Source organism: Protopterus annectens, chromosome 1.part2 (assembly GCF_019279795.1).
Source record: "Protopterus annectens isolate FY-2018-M chromosome 1.part2, PAN1.0, whole genome shotgun sequence".
NCBI classification, from domain to species: Eukaryota; Metazoa; Chordata; order Ceratodontiformes; family Protopteridae; genus Protopterus; species Protopterus annectens.
The window spans coordinates 310,581,170-310,604,417 of record NC_056727.1 but is presented as its reverse complement, the minus strand read 5'-3'; the positions used below and the strand labels follow the sequence as shown (position 1 = coordinate 310,604,417).

The 23,248-nt window shown below is 43.3% G+C and overlaps 1 protein-coding gene across 1 annotated transcript in view; it reads right to left on the bottom strand.

The window, feature by feature from the left end:
• Window positions 1-23,248, bottom strand: part of ESF1 (ESF1 nucleolar pre-rRNA processing protein homolog) — a 1,041,566-nt gene that overhangs the window by 91,043 nt on the left and 927,275 nt on the right. The window contains exon 12 of the mRNA XM_044056192.1: window positions 13,148-13,221. Coding sequence (XP_043912127.1) covers window positions 13,148-13,221 — 74 coding nt within the window. The remainder of the gene's footprint in view (window positions 1-13,147; window positions 13,222-23,248) is intronic.

Sequence of the window (23,248 nt, the reverse complement as noted above, 5' to 3'; positions counted from 1 at the left end):
TGGGGGTGGTCGTGGATCCTGAGGGCATCCTGGGGGCTTGGCTTGTCTGTACTTCCACTGTGGAGGGGGTTATGATCTGCCCCCCCAGCTTACTGATTACATCCAAGGGCACAGAATAGTTGTGTAAAATCTTACCATAACCATAGATGTCCTTCTCTCCCATGTTGCAGTATTCTTAGTATGGGATCCCCTGCCTCAGGTGACCTGAATGTCGGCTCCTTATACAAAAGCTTAAGCCTGTCTGCTGTAGGTACGTGGGATGTCACACACAGGGCCATAAACCAGAGGGCCTTAAATGTGATGTCAGCATGCACAGACATCAGAACTTAATTGCCCAGTCGGACTGTTAACTAGTATGAGCCAAATGATGTACACAAAGAGTGAAGTGCCATTTGCTGGTTAGTCTGAACCTACTGAGACCAGTAGGAATGAAGGGGGATGGGGGTGCAACATGGGAGAGAAGGACATCTATGGTTATGGCACGATTTTACACAACTATTCTATGTCCTTCTATTCCCATGTTGGAGTATTCTTAGCGTGGGAGAATGCCAAAGCTTAGGAAGAAGGAAGGGTGGAGGTAGAGGTAGCCAATTCCAAAAAGGATTGCCCTAGCAAATCCTACTCAGGCTCTGGAGATGTGGTCTAATTTGTAATGTCTGGTGAAGGTATGTATAGAGGACCAGGTGTCCGCCTCCAGAATGGAGGCTGTGTCCAGGCCTTTGAAGAAGGCTTTGGAGGATGCTACAGCCCTGGTAGAGTGAGCTCTTACTCCCTGAAGGAGGTCCTTGCCATGGTAGGAGTAGCATAAATTGATAGTTTTCCTGATCCAGCAGGAAATGGTTTATTTGGAGACTGCCTTGCCCGGGGCTCTGGAGTGGAAGGATACAAATAGCTGGTTGGATTTTCTGATGGACTTAGTTTTGCCCAAATAAAACCTCAGTTGCCTGTGCACATCAAGGGAATGGAGTACCCTCTCATTGTCATTTGTGGGAAAGGGAAAGAAGGTGGGCAGGTGAATAGACTGGTTTAAAGACAGCTCGTTGACCACTTTGGGCATGAAAGAAGGGCTGATGCACAGGGTCACTCTGTCTTTGTGGAAAATGGTGTAGGGTGGACAGGCCATGAGAGCTTCTAACTCTGACACTCTTCTAGCAGAGGTAAGGGCCACTAGGAGAACAGTTTTCCATGTGCACATTTGGAGAGATGCAAAGCTGGCTGGCTCAAATGGGGCTAGTGTGAGCTTTTCTAAGATAATGTTTGGGTCTCAAAGTGGTGGTACTGGTTTTCTTGGAGGTCTGATGTGATTCAGGAACAATTTTACATCTAGCCTGGACAGCAGAGGAGGGTCTAGGGGTAAGCAGGCAGAAATTGCAGATAGGCGGACTTTCACTAAAGAATATGACAAACCAGCCTTGATAAGTTCAAACAAATAAGTTAGGGACTAGGGGGACATCTGCTAGAAAGGGGTCCCAAAGCTTTTTGAGACACCATTTGGAGAATCTTACCCATTTTGAAATGTAGGATCTCCTGGTAGTAGGTTTCCTGACCTCCCTCAGGACTGAAAGCACATCCTCACAGTAGTGGTGTCTGAAGGGAATTAAAAGTTTATCATCCATAGAGTTAGGCATAGCATCTGTAGGTGAGGAAGAATGAGTGTTCCCTTCTGTTGTGTGAGTAGATCCACCTTGTGGGGTAACTTGTGGTGATTGCCCTGGGCGATGGAAAGAAGTAGGGGGAACCAATGCTGCCTTGGCCAGTAGGGAATCACCAGCAAGATTTTCAGTTTGTACTTCCTGATCTTCAGGAGGACCTTTAGAATGAGATGGAAGGGGGGAAATGCATATAGAAACCATCCCTGCCATGAAATGCTGAAGTCATCCACCCTCCAAGCTAGTGGAGAGTGGCCCTTGGGCAGAATATTTTCAATTGTCTGCTCTGGGGGAGGAAAACAAATCCTTGAGGTGTGCCCCACTGGTGGGTAATGTCTAGAAAAACTTCCCTGTTCAACATTCACTCGTGATGTGGAGAGGATGATTTGCGGAGAACATCTGCCTGTTGGTTGTCTTGAGATAAGTTGTAGGATGCCTGCAGGGATAAGCTGTTTTTGGAGGTTAGATCCCAAATCTGCACTGCCATCCTGCATAGGAGATTGGACTTTGTCTCTCCTTGTTTGTTGAGGTACCACATGACTGTGGTACTGTCTGTGAAGATTTGAAGGGGGCCCAGTTGCAGGACTGGGATAAAGGCTTTTAGTGCCAAAAGGATTGCTGTCATCTCCCTCACACTGATATGTTTTTGCCAGAGGGCAGGATGCCAGTTCTCCTGCACCTTGAGACCCTTCATGGTAGCCCCTCAACCCAGGTCAGATGCATCTGTATGCATGTGTTGAGCTGGTGTAGGGACTGGAGTGGGCGGCCTGGGTTTGATTGAATTTGTTGTATCCACCATCTCAATTCTGTTTTGAGGTAGGGTAAGAGTGGGATCTGGAATTCTAGAGGGTGGTTGTGCTGGAACCACACATTCTTGAGGTACCACTGCAGTTTCCTCATAGGCAACCTGGCTAAAGGCAACATAGGGATGGTGGCTGCCGCAAGACACAGAACCTGTAGGAATTGTCTTTCTGATAGTTGATGTACCTGCAGCAGGTCCTGGAAGTGGGCAGTAAGGGTGAGAACTTTGTCCTGAGGGAGGAATGCCTGCATCAGGTCGGTTCTGATCCTGCAACCCAGGAAGAGTTTGTCTTGCTGTGGGGTTAGGGATGACTTGGGGAGGTTGAGGGTGAACCCCAAAGCCTTGTAGCAGGGGCATCATGAACTGCAGGTTTTTTTTAGGATATTCTCTTTTTCTGCAAGAATGAGGATGTCATCTAGGTAGGGATAAAACTGAATGCCTTTGGTTCTGCAATAGGCTACTGCTGGGGCCAGGCATTTTGTAAATACCCTGGGTGCAGTAGATAAGCTAAAGGGTAAGGCTGTAAATTGAAAGTGATAACAGGGCCCAGTAAAACGCAAGTACTTTCTGTGAGAGGGCCTTATGGGGATGTGGAGGTAGTCCTCTTTGAGATCTAGTGTGTCCATGAATACCTGGGCTGGCAATAGTGGAAAGAGGGTTTGTAGGGATAACATTCCGAAGGATGGAACTCTTAGGAAGAGGTTTAGAAAAGGCATATCCAGGATTGGCCTCCACGGGCCATCTTTTTTTGATACAAGAAATAACCTTGAGTAAACCCTTTTCCCTTTTATCCTGGGGGGGCGGGTTCTATAGTCCCATGGTACAAAAGATCCTTTATGATCTGGGGAATAAGGTGTAGTTGATGCTTGGGTGGGAATGGTATGCTCCCTGCAGGGGGCCTTTCTGCCCAAGACAGGAAATATCCCTCTTCTACTATTGTCAGAACCCAGTGGTCCATGGTGATAGTTCTCCAAAGTGGTAGGCAGTGGGAGAGGCGGGCTGATATGAGGAGGTGGGCAAGGCAGTAACGCATTGTTGGAGCCATTTCTGTCATGAAAGGGCTGTCTTTGAGTAGCTTAAGAGGAAGCTGGTCTAGAAGTGGTCTGTCTTCTGGTTCCTTTCCTATGCCTAGAAGAAGGAGTAGCAGAGGAGGGGGTTCCTCCTGACAAAGGAATTTTGGCTGGGTGATTCCTATAATATCTAGGAATGGGAGACAACAGAAGGTGTTTAATGTCCTAAAGCTTCTTGCAATTCTCTTGAATGTTTTTAAAAAGTTCTGACTATTTACTGAACAGGAGGTTGTGGTCAAGAGGGGCATCAAGAATTTTTGACTTAAAGTCCTCTGGTAGGGGTTGGAGGCGAAGCCAAGAATATGTGCGTAGCACTAATGCGAAAGCTGCAGACCTTGCAGAGGCCTCTGCTGCATCATAACTGCATCTAATTGAATGTCTGGCCACTTGAGAAGCCAGGGACAGTTTTGATGCTACCTCTGTCTTGTTAGGGGTGTCAGGCATGGAGGAAAGAAGAATAGAGGCTTGGGAAATTAGGACCAAGGCATATTTTATCATAAGAGTTTGGTAGTTGATAGCTCTGAAGGCTAGGGTGGAGCAGGTATAAACTTTCTTGCCTATTCTGTCCATACTCTTACTGTCCTTGTCAGTAGGTAAAAGGGACGAGGAGGGTATTAATCTAGAATGCTTGTCAGGGGATACAGCAATGACTGCTGGGTCTGCCAAGGGGGGCTTCTACTAGGAATTTATGATCGTCGGGCACCTTGTAGAAACGGTTAGGTCTCTTAGGGGCAGGTGGCTGTGAATCAAGTTTTTTTTTATGCTGAAGAAAATGCATCAAGATAAGCGGGTATAACTGGAGGGATGGCAGAAGGAGATTCTGCATGTAGTAATTCAAATTATCTCTTCTGAGTTTGTTATTTGGGAAGTATCCCATTTGAAATATTCTTTCATTTTGGTAATTGTCTCCCCAAAGGTGATGTCCTCTGGGGGAGAGTCTCCTTCAATGGATTCCTCATCAGGGGAATAGTATTCCAGAGGAGAGGCAATCTGTGCTGCGTAAGATATTGACTCATCTGATGAAGAGTAAACTTCCTCTTGTCCTGCCTGAGAAGTGGGAAGATGGATAGAGGTAGCTGAGGCAGGCCTAGGGTTGAGAACAGGGATGGTGAAGGGTGAAGAAGCCAAGGGCCTAAGGGCCATGAAGGCCTGCATCAAGGATTGAGTAAAGGATTGCCAGTCAGGTAATCCCTCAGCAGAGTGAGAAAGATGCTTACTTTTTTGTTTCCTTTTCAAAGGAGTAGTCATAGGAGAAGGCCCAGTCTCAGAGGCCTTTGTTGGAGCTGGGGCTTCGCGTAGTGGTAAGCCAGTCAGGTGTCTGGTGAGACCTGGTTCCCCCTCGACATCGGTAGAAACCGAATTCTGAACTACCTCCGTGGACATGCCAGCTGTTACTTCTGAAGTGGCTTCCTCGAGGGGAGTCAACGAAGTAGATGGTTCTAAAGGACAGCCCTCAACTCCTAAATCAGAAGCTTGCAGGGCATCCGACGGTGGAGGGACAGTGGTATTAGGCAGAGACAACTTGCCCTTTTTGCTTGGAGGCTCCGGCAGGGAGGCTGACTCTGGATCTATCCTAAGTGTTAACTTCTTCAGCCTCTGGTTTTCTAAGTAAAGATTCAGAGTGGCCAGATGGCTTCTGATGGTCTTAAGGACGAATGACTGGCAAACTGAACAAGAGGTTTGGTCATGTTCTCGGCCTAGGTAAAAGACGCAACAGTCGTGTGAGTCTATATGCAGAACCTGACGCCTGCAATGGCATTTTCCCTTCTTAGCAGACATTGGCTAAAGGGGAGGGCAGCAAACCAAGCTCAAGCAAAAGCAAAAAATGAAATCCCCAACGGGGTACTTAGGTTTAGATGTTTCGATAGTAGAGGAGTGATGCGATCGATCTGACGTTCGACTGTGGCTGAAACGTTCTGAGGTCTGTGTATGCAGATGTCACATTTAAGGCCCCTGGTTTATGGCCCTGCGTGTGAAGTCCCATGCACCTAAAGCAGCCAGGCTTAAGCTTTTGTATAAGGGAGCAGATGTTCGGGTCGCCTGAGGCGGAGAATCTCACACTAAGAATACTGCAACACAGGAACAGAAGGACAGCTCCCTTCTTTGAACCATATGTTCCCTTAAACAACATATCGAGTGCCCTCCCAACTTTGAATGGTATGTCCATCCCTTCTCTGCCTCTCAGTCATCCCCTCACTACCATTTTTAAACCATACATTGAAAAAGCTACTAAAGTTCAGTATGGGAACAGGGAAGAGAAAAGCTGAGGCCAAGACATGGGAAGCAGAAGGCCCACTGACGTATTTTTCACCAGTAAGCATCTACTCATTCAAAAAAAGATGAAGGAAAGTGAAAAAAGATGCCCAATTTCAAACCCATTAATACGTCACAGAAATGTGCTGGTTCACTTTCTGCACATCGCATGAATCTCAGCTCATCCAGAAAAGTGAGAGGAACACAATGGCTGTGGTCTGGATTTTAATCCCATGAGAAAGTACCTCTTCATTGGATTTTATACCTGCCCACATATGAAGACTGGATTAAATGACCCTATCACTATAGGATAATAACCTGTCTGAAGTAATAGATAGCACTACTGACGCAGTGGAGAGGATCCTGCCTTTGTTGCTGCGTGGGATGTCAGGAAGAGTCCTATGGATAATCCACATGTTGGGCCTCCTGCATTGTTGAGAAAAGCTGGAAGATGATGAAAGCATTGGTCCCTATCAGTCTGATTCCAGTGAACTATGGAGCTGAATCAATGAAGTCCATGACATCTGTGCCCAAACAAAAAAGTCAACTTCATCCACAAAGCCTGTTGAGTGTAGATAAATTTAGTAGATCAATGCTTCCTAAACAGTAAACACTGGAGTATTTTAAATGATAAACATCAGAATGAGATACTACTTGCATGACAAGCTATAAAGAATCATCATACAAGGGAATGCACAGATTCACTATAAAAGTGAAGCAGCACAGAGGCCAAAAATGCATGGCACCAAGAGCATGGAAACATGAGATTTTCAGTAAAAGCTACACAATACAATAAGAAGAAAATGCTTAAGTGTTACACCCACTGGTATTGGCTCTTCAAAGTAAGACCTCCTGGTTGTCTGCTTCTCCAAGGAAAAAAGGCAAAATACAGGTAAATGGCATTGCAATACAAAGAATTAGAGAAAATTAAAGTCAGGATCCTGCACTCAAGTACTATGAATTCCCTTAACTGTGCTGGCAATGACGTCAGAGACAGGAGGCCACTGGCAATGGATGGAGGGATGCCTGAGTTTATGCAAATTCAGACCCCAGAAAAGTACAGTTGTGTACACTTACCATAAATGTAGATGTTTGAGTGTATTCACTGTTGCAGTCATTACATTTGGGTAATCTGCTGGCAGGTTGCCCTCAGTCGGCCTGAATGACAAAGTCTTGGGTCCTGCGTCTGTTGCTGTCTCCTCTTCCATGACATCAGGTCATCAGGGGTATAAAACATGCAGCCGACACCATTTTAATCAGTTTTTCTTGCCCCAGATGTCAGGTGCCCCCCAAATGGGGAGCAAAAATATGTATATATATAAAACTGTAAATATATAAATGCACTTTAGAAAGCATAAAATTTATCTTCAACTAAAATCAAATACACCACATAGGCTTTTGAGTATAGTGAAGGAAGAAAAGGTATAGAAAGGGGGCTGGCGGATGGGTAATCCAGACTACAACAGTGAATACACTCGAACATCTACATTTATGTAAGTGTACACAACTGTACTATGTTCTTCGTGTTTCACTGTTGCAGTCATTACATTTGGGTAGAATCCCAAAGTTATGGATGGGAGGATGGAACTAAATAGCATTAGGAGCAGCTATAAGGCCCTGCAGGACTGCAGTGGCAAAGCCTGCCCTGGATTTAGAGAAGAGAGGTAAATGATAATGCTTTGTGAATGTATGAACTGAGCTCCAAGTAGCAGCTTCTAGAATGTCTCTGGTAGGTACCCCTCTGAGAAAAGCTGCTGAAGTAGAGGCAGCCCTGGTGGAATGGGATCGGATTCCCTTGGGCACAGGTTTACCATGGTGCAAGTAGCAGAAACGAATGCAATGGCTTATCCATTTAGAAATAGTCTGCTTTGATATAGCCTTCCCCTCTGATCCTGCAGCAAATGCTACCAGTAGTTGCTCAGACTTTCTTAGAGATTTTGTCCTGTTTAAGTAGAATCTTAGTTGTCTGTGTACATCCAATGAATGCAGAATCCGCTCCCCATTGTTCTGCGGATTTGGGAAAAAAGTTGGCAGGAGAATGGTCTGGTAAGAGCCACACTGGATACCACCTTAGGCATAAAAGAAGGATTGGTCCTGAGGGCCACCCTGTCGGGGTACAAAATAATGAAAGGCTCCACTGCCACGAGAGCCTGTAGTTCTGAAACCCTTCTTGCTGAAGTGACTGCCAAAAGAAAAGCTGTCTTCCAAGAAAGAAATTTTACATCCGCAGTAGCTGCTGGTTCAAAAGGAGGCAGGGTGAGTTTTTCCAGCACAAAATTGTGGTCCCATGCAGGAGTTGGTGCCCTCCTGGGAGGCCTTAAATTTTTGGCCCCTCTGAGATACTGTTTTAGTAGTGGATGAGAAAAGAGGGGAGGCTCTGTGTTGTAATGAGCCGAGATGGCAGAGGCATGGATTTTTATTGAAGAAAAAGATAGGCCCTTGTCAAGCATCTCAGTTAAGTATTGTAAAATCTGAGGAATATTGGGATTTGCTGTGGCTATTCCTTCTGCTTGACTCCAAGCACAGAACCTCTTCCATTTATCAGCACAGGATCTTCTAGTACTAGGCCTTCTGGCTTCCAAAATGACATCCATCACAGGTTTACTGAGAGGTGTGGTTTGAATACTTAGTTGATTAGCCATGCTGCAAGATTCAGAGTTTGGAGCTGAGTGTGCAGAATTTGATAGTTCTGCTGAGACAATAGATGAGGTGTTTGAGGCAAGTACCACAGAAGAAGGTGTGACATATTCCTTAGAAGTGGGTACCAGTGTTGGCGAGGCCAGTCTGGAGCAATTAGAATCATTTCTGTTTTTTTCTGTCTGACTTTTAGTAAGACCTTGGAGAGTAGAGGCAGAGGGGGAAAGGCATAGACTGATAGGTTTTTCCAGCTGAAGGATAGATCATCTACTTTCCGTGCTTTTTTGTGATGAGTTTTTGTACAGAATTTGTTCAACTGATAGTTTTGGGGAGAGGCAAATAGATCTATGTCTGGTCTTCCCCATTTCTGTGTTAACATGCTGAAGATTTGTGGATGCAGTTTCCATTCATGTGGGTCCATAAGATTTCTGCTTAGGTTGTCTGCCAGAGTATTTTGCTTTCCTGGCAGGAATTGAGCTTGAAGATGTATTTGGTAAGTCAAGGCTGTGTTCCACAAGGCCATGGCTAGTCTGCAAAGGGGGTAGGAATGGGTATCCCCCTGATTGTTTATGTACCACATAACTGTGGTGTTGTCCATCTTTATCAATAGCTGTCCTGGATGAAGTAAGTCCTTGAAGGCTGTCAGAGCATTCTGAACAGCTAGCATTTCTTTCTGGTTGATGTGTAGATGCATTTGGTTTGGGCTCCATTTGCCCTGAATGAATCTCCCTGCCAGGTGGGCCCACCAAGCATAGTCTGATGCATCTGTAGTTAGGGTTTGGGTGGCAGGGGGTAGAGTGAATGACAGTCCCTTGTTTTGGTGACATGTCTCTGCCTACCAAAGAAACTCCTGTTGTAGGCAAGGAATGAGAGGAATCATTGTTTCCAGGCTGTGACAATGTTAACTCCATAAGCTTTTTAGGTACCACTGAAGTTTCCTCATATGCAGTCTCGCATATGGAATCAGTAGAATGCAGGATGCCATGAACCCCAAAGCCTGCAGAATTTGTCTTGTACATAACTGGGTTTTTGTTGTCATTTGTTTGAAGTATACTGTCAATTGCATTTGTTTGTCTGGCGTGAGGTAAGCCATCTGGGCAGTTGTATTCAAGCTTGCACCCAGGAATGTAATTATTTGAGAGGGTACCAGTTGTGATTTCTTTTCGTTTATGGTGTACCCTAGGCATGCTAGAAGCCTTTTTACAAATGCCAGATGTTGAAGAAGAGTGTCCTTGTCCTCTGCCTGAATGAGACAATCGTCCAGATAAGGATAAATTTGAATGTTTCTTTGTCTGTAGAATGCAATTACTAGTGCCAGGCACTTTGTAAAGACCCTGGGTGCAGTAGATAAAGCCAAAGGGCAGTGCAGAGAATTGGTAATGCAAAAAACCTGCTTTGAAGTGGAAGTATCTTCTGCAAGATTCCCTTATTGGGATATGCAGGTATGCCTCTTTTAAGTCTAGAGTTACCAACCAGGCATTCTTGCCTAGCATAGGTAGCAGCTGTTGTAAAGTCAGCATTTTGAATTTTGGAATGTCCAGGAACGTGTTCAAAATCGATAAGTCCAGTATTGGATGCCATGATTTGTCTTTTCTGGGAACCAGGAAAAAGTCTTGAATAAAAACCTTGCCCTTTTTCCTATTCTGGTACCAGTTGAATAGCCCCCATATCCATGAGGGACATGACTTGTTTCTGGGCCTCGGCCTACTGGTTTTGTGGCAGATCTGGCCATCCATTTGGAATTGGCAAAGTATGGAAATTAAATCTGTACCCCTGGAATACTATGTTTAATACCCACTTGTCCTGGGTAATTAACCGCCAATTTTGAGCATGAAGTGCTAGTTTGCCCCCCAAGGGGGCTGCCAAAAGATAAGTGCTTGGAGATGGTAGAGGAAAGTCAATGAGACTGCTTACTGTAGGGTTGTGCCTTGTTACCTCCAGATTTGGAGGTGGAGGCACCCCCATTGCATTGACCTGTAAGATTCCCGTGATTGATATCTGGAGCCTTTTGAGCACCTGAGTTTGCCCTGAGTGGTTCTGTTGGACACAAGAAAAGACTAACTGAACCTGGGTGGCTGCAATTGCAAGAAATCCTTTACAGTTTGCATAGATTTAGCTTTGTCTTCCATTTTCTTTAAAACCTCTTCTGCTTTATTAACAAACAGACTATCATGCTGTAAAGGGGCATCCAAAAATGTAACTTTAACATGATCAGGCAGATTTTGCTCCTTGACCCAGGCATGCCTTCTTATGACAGATCCAGCTACGAAAGCCCTGCAAGAGGCCTCCAAGGAATCAAAATCACATTGCAAAGTACGCTTTCCAACCTGTTCTGCTGAATGCAATAAATCCTGTAACTTTATTTTCAACACAATCAGAAATCAACATCATTTTCTGTTTCAATAGGCCCATAACATGCTGTTGATATTTAAGCATATGAAACTGGCAGTTTAAGGTCCTAATTGCCAAGGCTGTAGACGTATAAACCTTCTTTCCCCATCTATCCGGCGCCCTGGAATCTCTATCAGAGGGGGAAGGATTTTTGGCTGTAGAGGCCTTTACACCTTTAGTACCCTGTGAGATAGCTTCAGGGTCAGCAGCAGGATTTTTGAATAGAAATTTGTGGGAGTCAGGAAACCTGTAATATATGTCTGGCTTACTAGGAGCCAGAGGTCGGGAATCAGGAGCCATGCTTGATTCCGAAAACACATCATCAACAATATCTAATACAGGAGGTATAGCAAAGGCCTATGCTGAGGAAGAAGGAAATCCCTAAGCCTCTTTTTTGATTCGGAGAAATCCTGACTCTCCCAATGAAAATGTTCCCTTAAAGTATGCAAGGTTTCTCCAAAAGAATAATCCTCAGGAGGAGATGCAGATGGGATGGATTCTTCTGCATCTGAATCCTCATAGGGTGGTACAGAAAATTCCTGATCAGAAGAGGAATCAGAAGAAATAGAAACCTGATCTGAAGATTCATAATCAGTGTCTTGCCTAGGCCTCTTAGCAGGGGGGGGGTTTGGGGACGCCTGATCAAGTTAAGTCCTCAGCCATTTTGATCATCTGTTTATTAGGCATAGAGGCCTGAGCACATGGCTCATGCATCAGTTTTTTAGACTTAGAAGTTGCTTTTGATTTTGTTTTTGAAGCTGGCGTCGGTTTTATATAAAAATGTTGAGACCTGAAAACACCCTCAGAAATCGGTGCCTGCTCAGCGGCTCCAGACCCATCCAAGGGAGAGACATCCGCGGGTTCAATACTCTGAGAATCTCACGGCATACCAGACTCCGCATGGGTTAGAGATCTGCGACTCAAAAGTAGTGGGTATCACGGGCTGCGAAAGTGCCTCAATGAGTACCAGGCGAACCAGCGACTGGCTTAGGAGAAGCTTCGTCGTCGGTTTTGGACCTCGATGGTCTGTCTCTGTCTTTTTCTTTGTGTTTTTTGTGAACTATTGCTATCCGACGACATTTCAGGGTAATTAAATCTGGATCCAAAATATTTTGAAGCAAAAATATACGGACGCTTAATAGTGCATTGGTTAAATCTAGCACAAAACCAACAGCAAGGCACATTATAATCTAGGCCTAGGCAAGGAATACAGTACAAATGAAAATCCTTATGAGGTATTTGCTTCCCACAAGTAATGCAACTATTAACTTTTACTGACATCGGTAAGGAGCAAGAAAAAGTTTCCCCAATGGGGTACTTGGCTTTAATTGAAGACTTCAGTTCTGAAACTCGAATGCAAAAATTTCAGTAATGGGCCGACCGGCACTTGCGAACTGCTTCTGCTTTGGGCACCGCGCAGCAAGAAAGACAGATTAAAATGGCGTCGGCTGCATGTTTTAGACCCTTGGCTACCTGACGTCATGGAAGAGGAGACAGCAACCAACGCAGGACCCAAGACTTTGTTATTCAGGCCGACTGAGGGCAACCTGCCAGCAGATTTCCCAAATGTAATGACTGCAACAGTGAAACACGAAGAACATCTGCAACCAAGGTACTGTGATGTGAGAGATAAATTAAGCAGATGGTACGGATACACATTAAAGTACAGCTCATGATAAACAACCTACCTTATGTTACTGCAAAACAATAATTATAATGTGCAAAAGTAACTACACAGGCATTTTCTAAGATCAACTAAGACCACAACATAATCCCGCAAGTCAAATATCTAATAAAGTACAGGCTAGTAATGATACTGTTAGTTTACCCATAATAATTAACAGGGTTTTAGGACACTAGCTCACCAACATTAATTAAAAAAAGGCAAGGCATAATTTTGTCTGACCTTTTATATGTCTTGATTAAACTTTATGAAAGTCAACAGTATCTATAAGTCATTTTAACTGGTTAAGTTTAGCATTTTTAAAATGTTCACAATTATATTTCGGCAGGATCTTTTTTTATGATGTCAGATAGTAGGCATACTTAGTAGACATGAAACTAGTCTAAAACTGTGCCTGAAACAGTCTTTACTTTTTTTAAGAAACGTTATTTTCTGAATTGTATTGATTTTCTTGCTTGCATCTCTATGTTCAGAGAGCTTTCATCAACACTTCTGGTTCTGACACAAAATGGACAACATATGAACATTTATAAGATGGTATTTTCAGAATTTGTTTGAAATCCAAAGACATGCATTAGCCTTTTTTCCCCATCTGTCACAATGTTTACAACTGTTTAAAAGATTTGTGAAGAGTCCACTCTCTCAATTCTGATTCATTTACCTTTTGTCTTTCATCTTCAGCCTTTTCTTCTGAAGTTTTTTCCTCTTTTTTGGTTTTCAAGTTCTTTTTTTTCCCTGAAGATAAAGACATATGCAGACTTAATTCTACAATAAATTTTAACTGCTACATATCAAAACAAATATAATTCAGTATGATACTATAGGAAAAGAGAAGTAATTATAAGGACATACTAAGGTTTGACAACATCACTGTGCCCTCCTGCAAAAATTACAGTTCTATAAAACTTTACCGAAAAAAAAGCACATGTTCAACAGAAAGGAAGCATCACTAGAAAGACTGTGGTGTCAGGACTCCATGGAAAACCTCCTAAATGAAAACACAGGCTTGAGGTCCTTCAGCACTAACGATTGACCATAGCACATATGCAGGCAGTCTCTTTATATGACCATTGCGGACATATCTTTTGAGACAAATGGACATTCAGCAAAATGAGAACAGGGAGCGTTCTTAAAAATAGCAAGGGAGGAAGTGGGAGAGGATACCTACAGCGATATCTTCCATTTTAACTAGCTACTGAAAGTTCTGATGGAACCGCACTTTAGTCACTCAGAAGGAATCATCTTGAAGGTAGCAAATGAAGAGCTGTGTCCTAAACAGTACCCCCCCCCAAACAAAAAGTACCCAGGGGGAGAAGGCCACAGTGCAACAGGAACAAGAAATGTAATTATAGTTGTCCTTGAAAGTAACCGAAAACCATCTCTAAACCTGGAAATAGTTGGAAGTGGTGCTAAGGCTGACGACTGTCTGAAAGAGTACTGAATAAATTCCACATAGCTATCAAACGACTGTCATGTTAAAAAAAAACACATAACAGCAGTACTCCTTGGACACCATCTTTTCACTGTATTCAGGATAATTCTGCTACACAAACAGCAACAGAAAAACAAGTAAGAATTCAGGCACTTAAAGATGCACTGCTTACAGTCCTGAATAGCTGTGCTTCAAAGAAAACAAGTAATAAAACTGCAAGTTTATTCACTTGGGTAAAAGGAAAAGTTTTATAAAATCCAGCAAAGTTCACAGCGTGAATAACCAGCAATAATCCAAAATGTGGAACATACGGATACCTATCCAGAGACTGAAGGCCACTCACCATATAAGTACGTTAATTTACTTATGAATACTTTTAGACAAACGGAAGGGCGGGGATCCAAGTCCTCTCCAGCACTATACAGGCTAACACACACATAAGCCAGAGGTGGGCTTTGCTCCTACACTTCATCAGACTGGTCTTACCAACTCACACAATTAATAACTTTCAGGCTAGGGCAACTTCTTAATAAGGAGGACTTAAAACGGCAGATGTCAAGAAGAATCCACAATTTGATTTGACCAGTTACAGTCTGAATTAGTTCTACAATGACAAAGGCAATGGACACAAGGTTAAAAAAAAATGAAACAACTTTTTGGAATGCAGCTGTCTTTAGACATCCTGTTTTTAAAAGTATGAAAAAATGATGATTTGTACATCAGGTATGAATAAGTTAAAAAAGAAATAAAAATACTAATTCTAATATACAGGTAAAAATAAATTCCTAACTACAGCCAATTCAAAGACAGCAGATTCAGTTTGTTTAACATAAACATGAGGATCCACAGATGATCAGGACTTCATTATAAGTTATCAGATCAGGGACTGTTTACAGACGTTTGTAGATTAGCTCAGGACAGCCTACTGTATTACTCTTGCCTGATGAATGGTAGACTCACCTCAATTCAGAAATAACTTTGCCTTCTATCTAACAAGATCAGAAGAAGCTTCAATATTTCTGGGATGGAACAGGTAAATGGATCCCAATTCCTCAAATGTAACCAGTGCAATAAAAGTGTCACCTGAAGATGTATGTAAACTGATCAGAACAAAGTGGCTGAAAGGACATCTGCAATGTTAAGAGACACCCCTGACCCCAACATTTCATAAAGGATGATTTCAGATTCTGGGCAGCAGCCTAGGACACAAAAGTATCTCACTTTTTGGAGACTCAAAAGCTGAAGACAGGATAAAATGAAGAAATAATAGTTGTGTAAGAACTTACCATAGCCATAGATGTCCTTCTCTTCCATGTTGCAGTATTCATAAACTTAGGGAGTTGCTGCCTGCAGCACCGGACATCTGGCCAGTATACTAAAGTCTTAGAAACAGGGGAACGTGCAACGTTGCACATACCCAACTCAGAACTGGCTGCCGCACAGAGAGAGACCCCAACAGCAGGAGGAGAGAAACAAAGCATAAATCTCCCAGACACACAAAATCAGTGGTAGAAAAAAAAAACACAGGACATCTGGCCAGTATACTAAAGTCTTAGAAACAGGGGTACATGCAACGTTGCACATACCCAACTCAGAACTGTCTGCCGCACAGTGAGAGACCCCAACAGCAGGAGGAGAGAAACAAAGCATAAATCTCCTAGACACACAAAATCAGTGGTAGAAAAAAAAACACAGGTACTAATATGTCCAAAAGGGGGGGTGGGAGGGTGGGTGGGAATGAATACTGCAACATGGAAGAGAAGGACATCTATGGTTATGGTAAGTTCTTATACAACTATTCTATGTCCTTCTATTCTCATGTTGCAGTATTTATAACCTTAGGGAGAGTACCACAGCTCTCTAGGAAGTAACATGGGAGGTAGGTTGGGGAGCAGAGTCTATGAGACCCTGCAGGATAGACCTAGCAAACCCTGTTCTAGCCCTGGAGATCAAATTCAATTTGTAATGCTTGGTAAAGGTATGTAAAGAAGACCAAGTTGCAGCCTCTAAAACAGAAGCATAATCAACACCCTTGAAGAAAGATGCTGAAGAGGAAGCTGCTCTGGTGGAAAGGCCCTTGACAGATGAACTCAATTGCTTTCCATGAAAGGAACAGCAAAAGGCAATAGCCTTAGAAATCCAAGAGGCAATTGTGTGCTTTGACAGTGCCATGCCAAGGGCCTTAGGATGAAAGGAGACAAATAGTTGGGCAGACTGTCTTCTGATGGATTTTGTCTTGTCTAAGAAGAACCTCAGTTGCCTATGAACATCCAAAGAAAGCAAAGTCCTTTCTGGGGAGATCTGTGGCTGAGGGTAAAAGACAGGTAAATTAATAGTCTCGTTTAAGGAAATTTCATTAACTACTTTAGGCATGAATGAAGGGTTTATGAAAAACAAGATAGGGAGGAGAAGCCTTAAGGGCTTGGATCTCAGAGACCCTCCTGGCAGAAGTAAGGGCCACTGATAAAGCTGTTTTCCATGTACAGAATTTAAGAGAGGACACATGGGCTGGCTCAAAAGGGCCAATGTAAGCTTTTGCAGCACTAAGTTAAGGTCTCAAGAAAGGAGGGACAGACTTATGAGGAGGTCTTATGTGAAGGACCCCTTTCAGAAACAGCTTGACATCCAACCTGGAAGTTAGAGGTGGAGTCAAGGGAAGGCAAGCAGAAATAGCAGAGAGGTGCACTTTCACTGAGGAATAAGTCAGCCCTGAATGTAATAACTCACACAGGTAAAGGACCATTGGAACAGAAATTTGAAATGGATCATGTTTTCTCTTGAGGCACCAATGGGAGAATCCTTTCCATTTCAATAAATAGTTTCTCCTGGTACTTGGCTTCCTGGCCTCCTGCAGGACAGAGTATGTCCTCTGAATATAGGTGCATAAAGAGGATTGGAACTCTATCACCCACACTGTCAGTTTGACATTAAGGAGGAGGGGATAAATAAGGGTTCCCCTGTCTTGTGTAAGTAGGTCAAAGCGGTGAAATAACCTGTGGTGATTACCCTGGGCTAGAAGGCAGAGTAGGAGAAACCAATGCTGTCTTGGCCAGAAGGGAGTCACCAACAGGATTTTTGGTTTGTCCTTCTGTATTTTCAGGAGGACTTTGTGAATCAGAGGAAACGGAGGGAAGGCATAAAGGAACATTCTCTCCCATAAAAAGGAAAAGGCGTCCACCCTCGAGGCTTGTGGATGGGGATGCCTTGTGCAAAAGAGGTGCATCTGCCTGTTTTGGGAGGAGGCAAACAGATCTGTCTGAGAAATACCCCACCTGTGAATTAGATCCAGAAATACCTCCCTGTGAAGCATCCATTCGTGGGAGGGTGTTAAGGTTCAGATCAGGGTGTCTGTCATCCCATTGTCTTCTGATGGGATTTAAACTGCCTGCAAGTGAATATGTAGTGCTGCTGCCAAGGACCAGATCTGAAAAGCAAGACTGCAGAGAGGGTAAGACCTTGTTCCTCCCTGTTTGTTTATATACCACAGAACTGTCATGTTGTCTGTGATAACCCTTCAGGGTGTCAGGCAGAAGGATCTCTTGAAAGGCCTACATTGCCAACGAGAGGGCCCTTAGCTCTTTTAGGTTGATGTGGACATTCCTTTTTTGAATGGACCACTCCCCCTGAACTTTGTGCTGGCTGTTGGCATGGTGTAGTATAGCCCCCCAACCTATATATGATGCATCTGTGTAAAGATGCTGTTTGGGTGGAGGGGTCTGCAAGGGTACCCCCTTGATTGAGGGTAATGGTAGCAATCCACCAGGACAGCTACCTTTTTAAACAGGCAATAATAGAAAGTTTTGTTTCCAAGGGATGAGAGTGTTGGCTCCAAGAGTTTCTCAAGATCCACTGAAACTTCCTCATGTGCATCCTGGCTAGAGGGATCATGGGAATCACGGAAGACATGTATCCTAATATTCTGAGGAACTCCCTGGCTGAGATGGTTGGTAGAGATAGCAGGGAGTGGAAGAACTGAGTAAGAACTTCCACTTTCTGGGGAGGGGCAAAGACTGACATCAAGTCCGTCCTTATCCTGCACCCTAGAAAAACAAGATCTTGGGAAGGAGCCATTTGAGACTTTAGGCAATTCACCGTGAAGCCTAGGCTCTGAAAAAAAACTTGCAAACCATGTCCAAGTGTTGGGACAGGGTGAGCGGATCTTGGTGCAGAATAAGTAGGTCGTCCAAGTAGGGATCAATTTGTATGCCTGCAGTCTGCAATGTGCAATGACTGGAGCTAGACACTTTGTGAATACTCTTGGAGCTGTGGAGAGGTCGAAGGGTAAGGCAAAGAAGTGAAAATGTGAAGAACCCACTGAGAAACGTAAATATTTCCTATAAGTGGGATGAATAGGGATGTGTAGGTAAGCATCCTTCAGATTCAGGGAGGCCATGAAGGCTTGCTGAGAAATAAGGGGAAGAAGATGCTGTAATTGTGAGCACTATGAAGGTAGGCACCTTGAGGAAGAGATTGAGGTGGGATAAGTTGAGTATGGGTCTCCAAGGACCATCTTTTCTTGGAACCAAAAACATCCTTGAATAAAACCCGTTGGCTAACTGATTCTCTGGTACCTGTTCTATAGTTCCTCGAGAGTGAAGTTGGCTAAGGATAGAAGAAAAAGTGGAAGCTGGTTGGGAGGGGGTTGAGGAATTTCCAGGAAGGGTTGAATAGCCAACCAAGTCATGAAGTATCCCCTCTGAATGATGGAGAGCACCCACTTGTCTATGGTGATTTTCTGCCAGGAGGGTAGGGAAAGGGTTAGGCGTAGGGATAGGGGGGTGGAACTGGGTAAGGGATGAGAGTCACAGTGGAGGAGCTCTATCTGGGTCTGGCTGCCTCCAAAAGGTAGACGGTGTGGTGGTGGTAGAAGCCAGATTGTTTCCTAGGATGTCTCAGTCCCCTGGACTGAGTTGCAGGGGGGTGAGAGGACTGCCTCTTGACAAAGCTAGGCTTTTGAGGGTAATTTCTATGGGATCTGGGAACAGGTGAGAACAGTAAATGTTTTAGATTTTGTAAGTCTTTACCTTTTTCCTGCACAGACTTAAGTAGCTCTGCAGTGGCAGCTCCAAAGAGGGCTTTGTTGTCCAAAGGGTCATCTAACAACTTAGCTTGGACATCCAAAGGTAAAGGCTGAAGTCTCAACCATGAAAAACATCCTTAACACAGAACCTGAAGTAGCAGACCTAGAAAAAGCCTCTACAGCATCATAGCTGCACGTAATAGTCTATCTGGTCACTTGAGAAACCATGGTCAGTTGGGCCTTAGCTGGTGAGTCTGGAACCTCAGACAGAAGAGTAGAGGCCTTGGTCAGGGAAAATAAAGCAAACTTAGCTATGTGGGTCTGATAATTAATAGGTCCAATGACCAAGGTGGAAGAAGTATATACTTTCTTCCCCAACCTGTCCATAAAATTTGCTGTCTTTATCAGTACGGGAAAAGGGAAGAGGAAAGTAGTTGCCTACAAGACTTATTAGCTGATACTGCAATGACTACAGGGTCTGCTGGAGGTTCTTGGAAAGGTACTGCTCCTTAGCATACACTTTATAAGATCTGTCTAGTCTCTTAGAAGCAGGACGCTGTGACTCTGGGCTCTGACAGGCAGCAGAAAAAGCATCCTGGAATGCTGGAAGTAAAGGTGGGACTGCAGATGGTGAGGACTGCTCCATCTGCAAGAGTTCAAAGCATCTCTTTTTAGTCTCAGAAACACCTGAGAGCTCCCACTTGAAATGTTGTCTAAGCAGGGAAATGGTACCCCCAAAGGAGAAATCTTCTCCAGGGGAGTCAGACGTAAGGGACTCTTCTTCTGGAGTTACGAAATCCTTAGGAGATTCAATCTAAGAACAGTAAGTTAAAGACTCATCTGAAGAGGGAGACTCCTCCTCAGACAGTACCTGTGGAACAAGTGGTAGGCCTGACTGGGGGATCTGGGTCTGGAGAACCTGAAAGGTCTTGAACAGAGTTTGGGAAAAGGTCTCCCAGTGTGGAGTAGAGTCTTTTGTACTGTGTTTCTCCTTCTGTTTTCTTTTTAAAGAAGTAGAAGGAGCAGTAGTGGGCCTGGATGCCGAGGTTATAGTGGATGGCAAGGCAGTAGTAGGCCCCTCCATAGCTATGAGCCATGGTTCCCCCTCACCATCAGGCTCTGATGGTTCAACAACCTCAGTGGACGTACACTGGGTATCCACTGAACAAGCTTCCATTTCGGTTCCCGGTTGCAGCACAATACCCAATGTCTGGAGCGATCCTGGGCTGACATTCGCCTCGAGAATCTCACCGGACAACTGATGCGCAGCTTCGTCGTCAGGCCTAACTTTCTTGGCCTTCTTCTTAGGCGGCTCCTCGGAAGTGTCCACTCTACCTTCCATTCTGGACGCAAAACGTCAGAGAAGCTGATTCTCTAAATAAAGATTTAAAGCCACCAGACGGCTTCTAAGTGTTTTAGGAACAAAAGGCTGGCAAATGTCACAGGATTTGTAACCATGACCAACCCCTAGACAAAATAAGCACTGCTCGTGTGTGTCCTTATGTGGAATTTGTCTTTCACAACCACACGTTTCCTTTCTAGTTGACATGTATGTCTGAAAAAGGCAAAGAAACAAAAAAATTCCCACAAGGGTACTTATCTCAGTGTGAACAGCCAGAAAACTATCATCGAAAATGGGTGGCCGAAGTCGAATAAATGCTGGATTTCTGAGACTGGTGATTGGACATCTGAAATATACTGTGGCAGAAAGTTCTGAGTTGGGTACGTGCAGACATCACAGAGATGGCCTACGTTAGTTTATGGTCCCTGCATCCAATGTCGCATGTACCCCTGTTTCTAAGACTTTGGTACACTGGCCGGATGTCCAGTGCTGCAGGCAGCAACTCCCTAAGGTTATGAATACTGTAACATGAGAATAGAAGGACATCTTAATCTAATACTTGAGCTGCAAAGGAATCTCATAAAAAGAGTCAATACTAACAAAATCTGGTAGCAGATCCTTTGCAAAACATTTCTCATATTATCTTAAGCCATCCACAATGATAACATATCCAACACAGAATCACAAAAGGGCTTCCTGGTTCCTCCTAATCAAGAAGAATACCAGACATCAGAGTAAAAAAAGTAAATAAGAAGATAACTAAGATCATCACAAATGAACCATAACCATCAATTCTCATTTGGAATGAAAATGGCATGCTTGAAAAATTTAGTGAAGATGTCAAGATGGAAGTGTTGTGGATCACTGAAACTCTTTTGCCTCAAGTCCCTGCCAATCACCACAGCTGTGATACATTAAGCATACAAAATGTACATTATAGCACATGCAGTGGTGGTGGCTTGCTGTTCTCAGATGGCAGTTTTGCTGGTGCAGTATCTGTTTTGTCTTTGGCGATGTATAACAAATAATGATAGCATTGTGCCCCATCCCAGACTGGCACTGAACAAAGACTACTACTATGGCAGCAAAGTACCCACCCCCCACCAATGAGTAAAGTATCCTGCCTACCCCCAAACTATACTGTGGTGCTTGGGGTACTGAACATTCTCAAACATGTCAGAAATCAGTGACTGATGGATACTGTTTTCAGAATAAAGAACTCAAAATTTCTATGCTTTGGTAATGTACCCACAACAATTTCCTAATTAAGGAAGGAAGGAATCAAAGCCATTCATTTCCTTAAGACAAGGGAACTATCCATTGCTGGAAGCTTGACATCTAAACTGTCTGACTTCTAGCTTTAAATTTTTCATGCAACACAATGAAGTACGACTCTGCCTTGATCATAAATAATGGTTATCACTGTTGTTGTTGTTGTGTCTTTCGGCTTTTCCCAGTTAGGGGTCGCCACAGCGGAACTCCGGTCCGCTAATGATTGGTAGTTGATTTTTCCGTGCCGAGTTACCAGCCCTGACGCACAACCTTCAACGAAGGTACGCCCATTCACGCATGTCTCCACGCAGAAGACGTTCTAGCTGAGAATCGAACCGGACAGCGTCTTACTGAGGCGACAATGCTACCGCAGCACCACCACCGCTGACATTCCTTAAATCAAACATTGTGACACATCAAACTACAGCCTTTAATTTTCTCCTGTAATAAAAAGAAAAAAAAACAGAATCCTAGCTAAGATGTTAGTTATAAGCACAGGGGGCATTACTTCCAAACTCAACTGCCTTCTCAAAGTCTAAAGAGATGGGGTCCTGAACTTTCAGCTTAAATCTGTGCGCTAACTGTAAAACATATAACAAATGACTTCACTTATAGAGTTATAAAAAGAACGTCAACCCCTGGTCTAAAATGCTCTCTGTTAAAACACAGAAGGATTTCAGAATGAAGGTGCAGCTGTAACTTTGGTTCATTTGCTTTGATTTAATTTACTATCCCAGGTTCATATAAATACGAGTAAACGTAAAAGTAGACATTGAGACACAGACCTTAAAAATGTCCCTTACCTCCAATTCTTTTTACAGCACTGGATGAACCTCAAACTGTTTAAGACATCAATGCCAAGGTTGTGGCATTAAGGTCAACAACCTTAGTTTTACTTTCAGTGACTGTGCTCTTATGGATTAACATTCCAATAGGAACTCCTTCATATTATCCACAACCTCTCAGGTGTCAGATCTTCTGGTGAAAGTGTAAAAATCATTTTTGATTCTATTTAGTAATATAGGTAAAACCTGTAAGGCAATGGCAAAAAAAAAACCTACACAAAACAATATCCAATATAACAAAGAATTAAGCTTTTTTTTCTCCTCTGAATGACTTTTTTCATAACACTATGAAGCGGCAGTGTGTAATAATGTTGAATTATATCAGTACCAAGGAAGATGACCACAATATCAGGCACTGAAAAGTTCCCTAACAGATATAAGTGACATTTTTATACCACCAGCGAAAAAAGCACCACATACCATCAAATCCAAAACTTTAAAATATTAAAATAAAAAGATGATAAAAATAGTTGTAGAAAAAAAAGGAAGGAAAACCTATTATATAGCTAAATAATAACAGTTGAGCTTTATTGAGGGATATCCTAACATACAGCCTATTATTTTATAACAGACAATTCAGGTATAGATGAAGATTTCTAATACTCGAATGTTAAAATTATTTAGTCATCACTGATGTTCAGTCTAATCTGAACCTAATATCACATGAAAAAGAATCAAACTGATACTGACAGATATAAAGAAAAATCATTCTGGGTTAGTTTAATTGCCAACTAGTATACACTCTACCAATACCTGAAAAGCTTGGAACATGTCAACCAACAATGCATTAAGTCTACAATATCAAGATTATTCATCACAGCAAGTTTTTATCAAGAAATCCAATGCTGTGG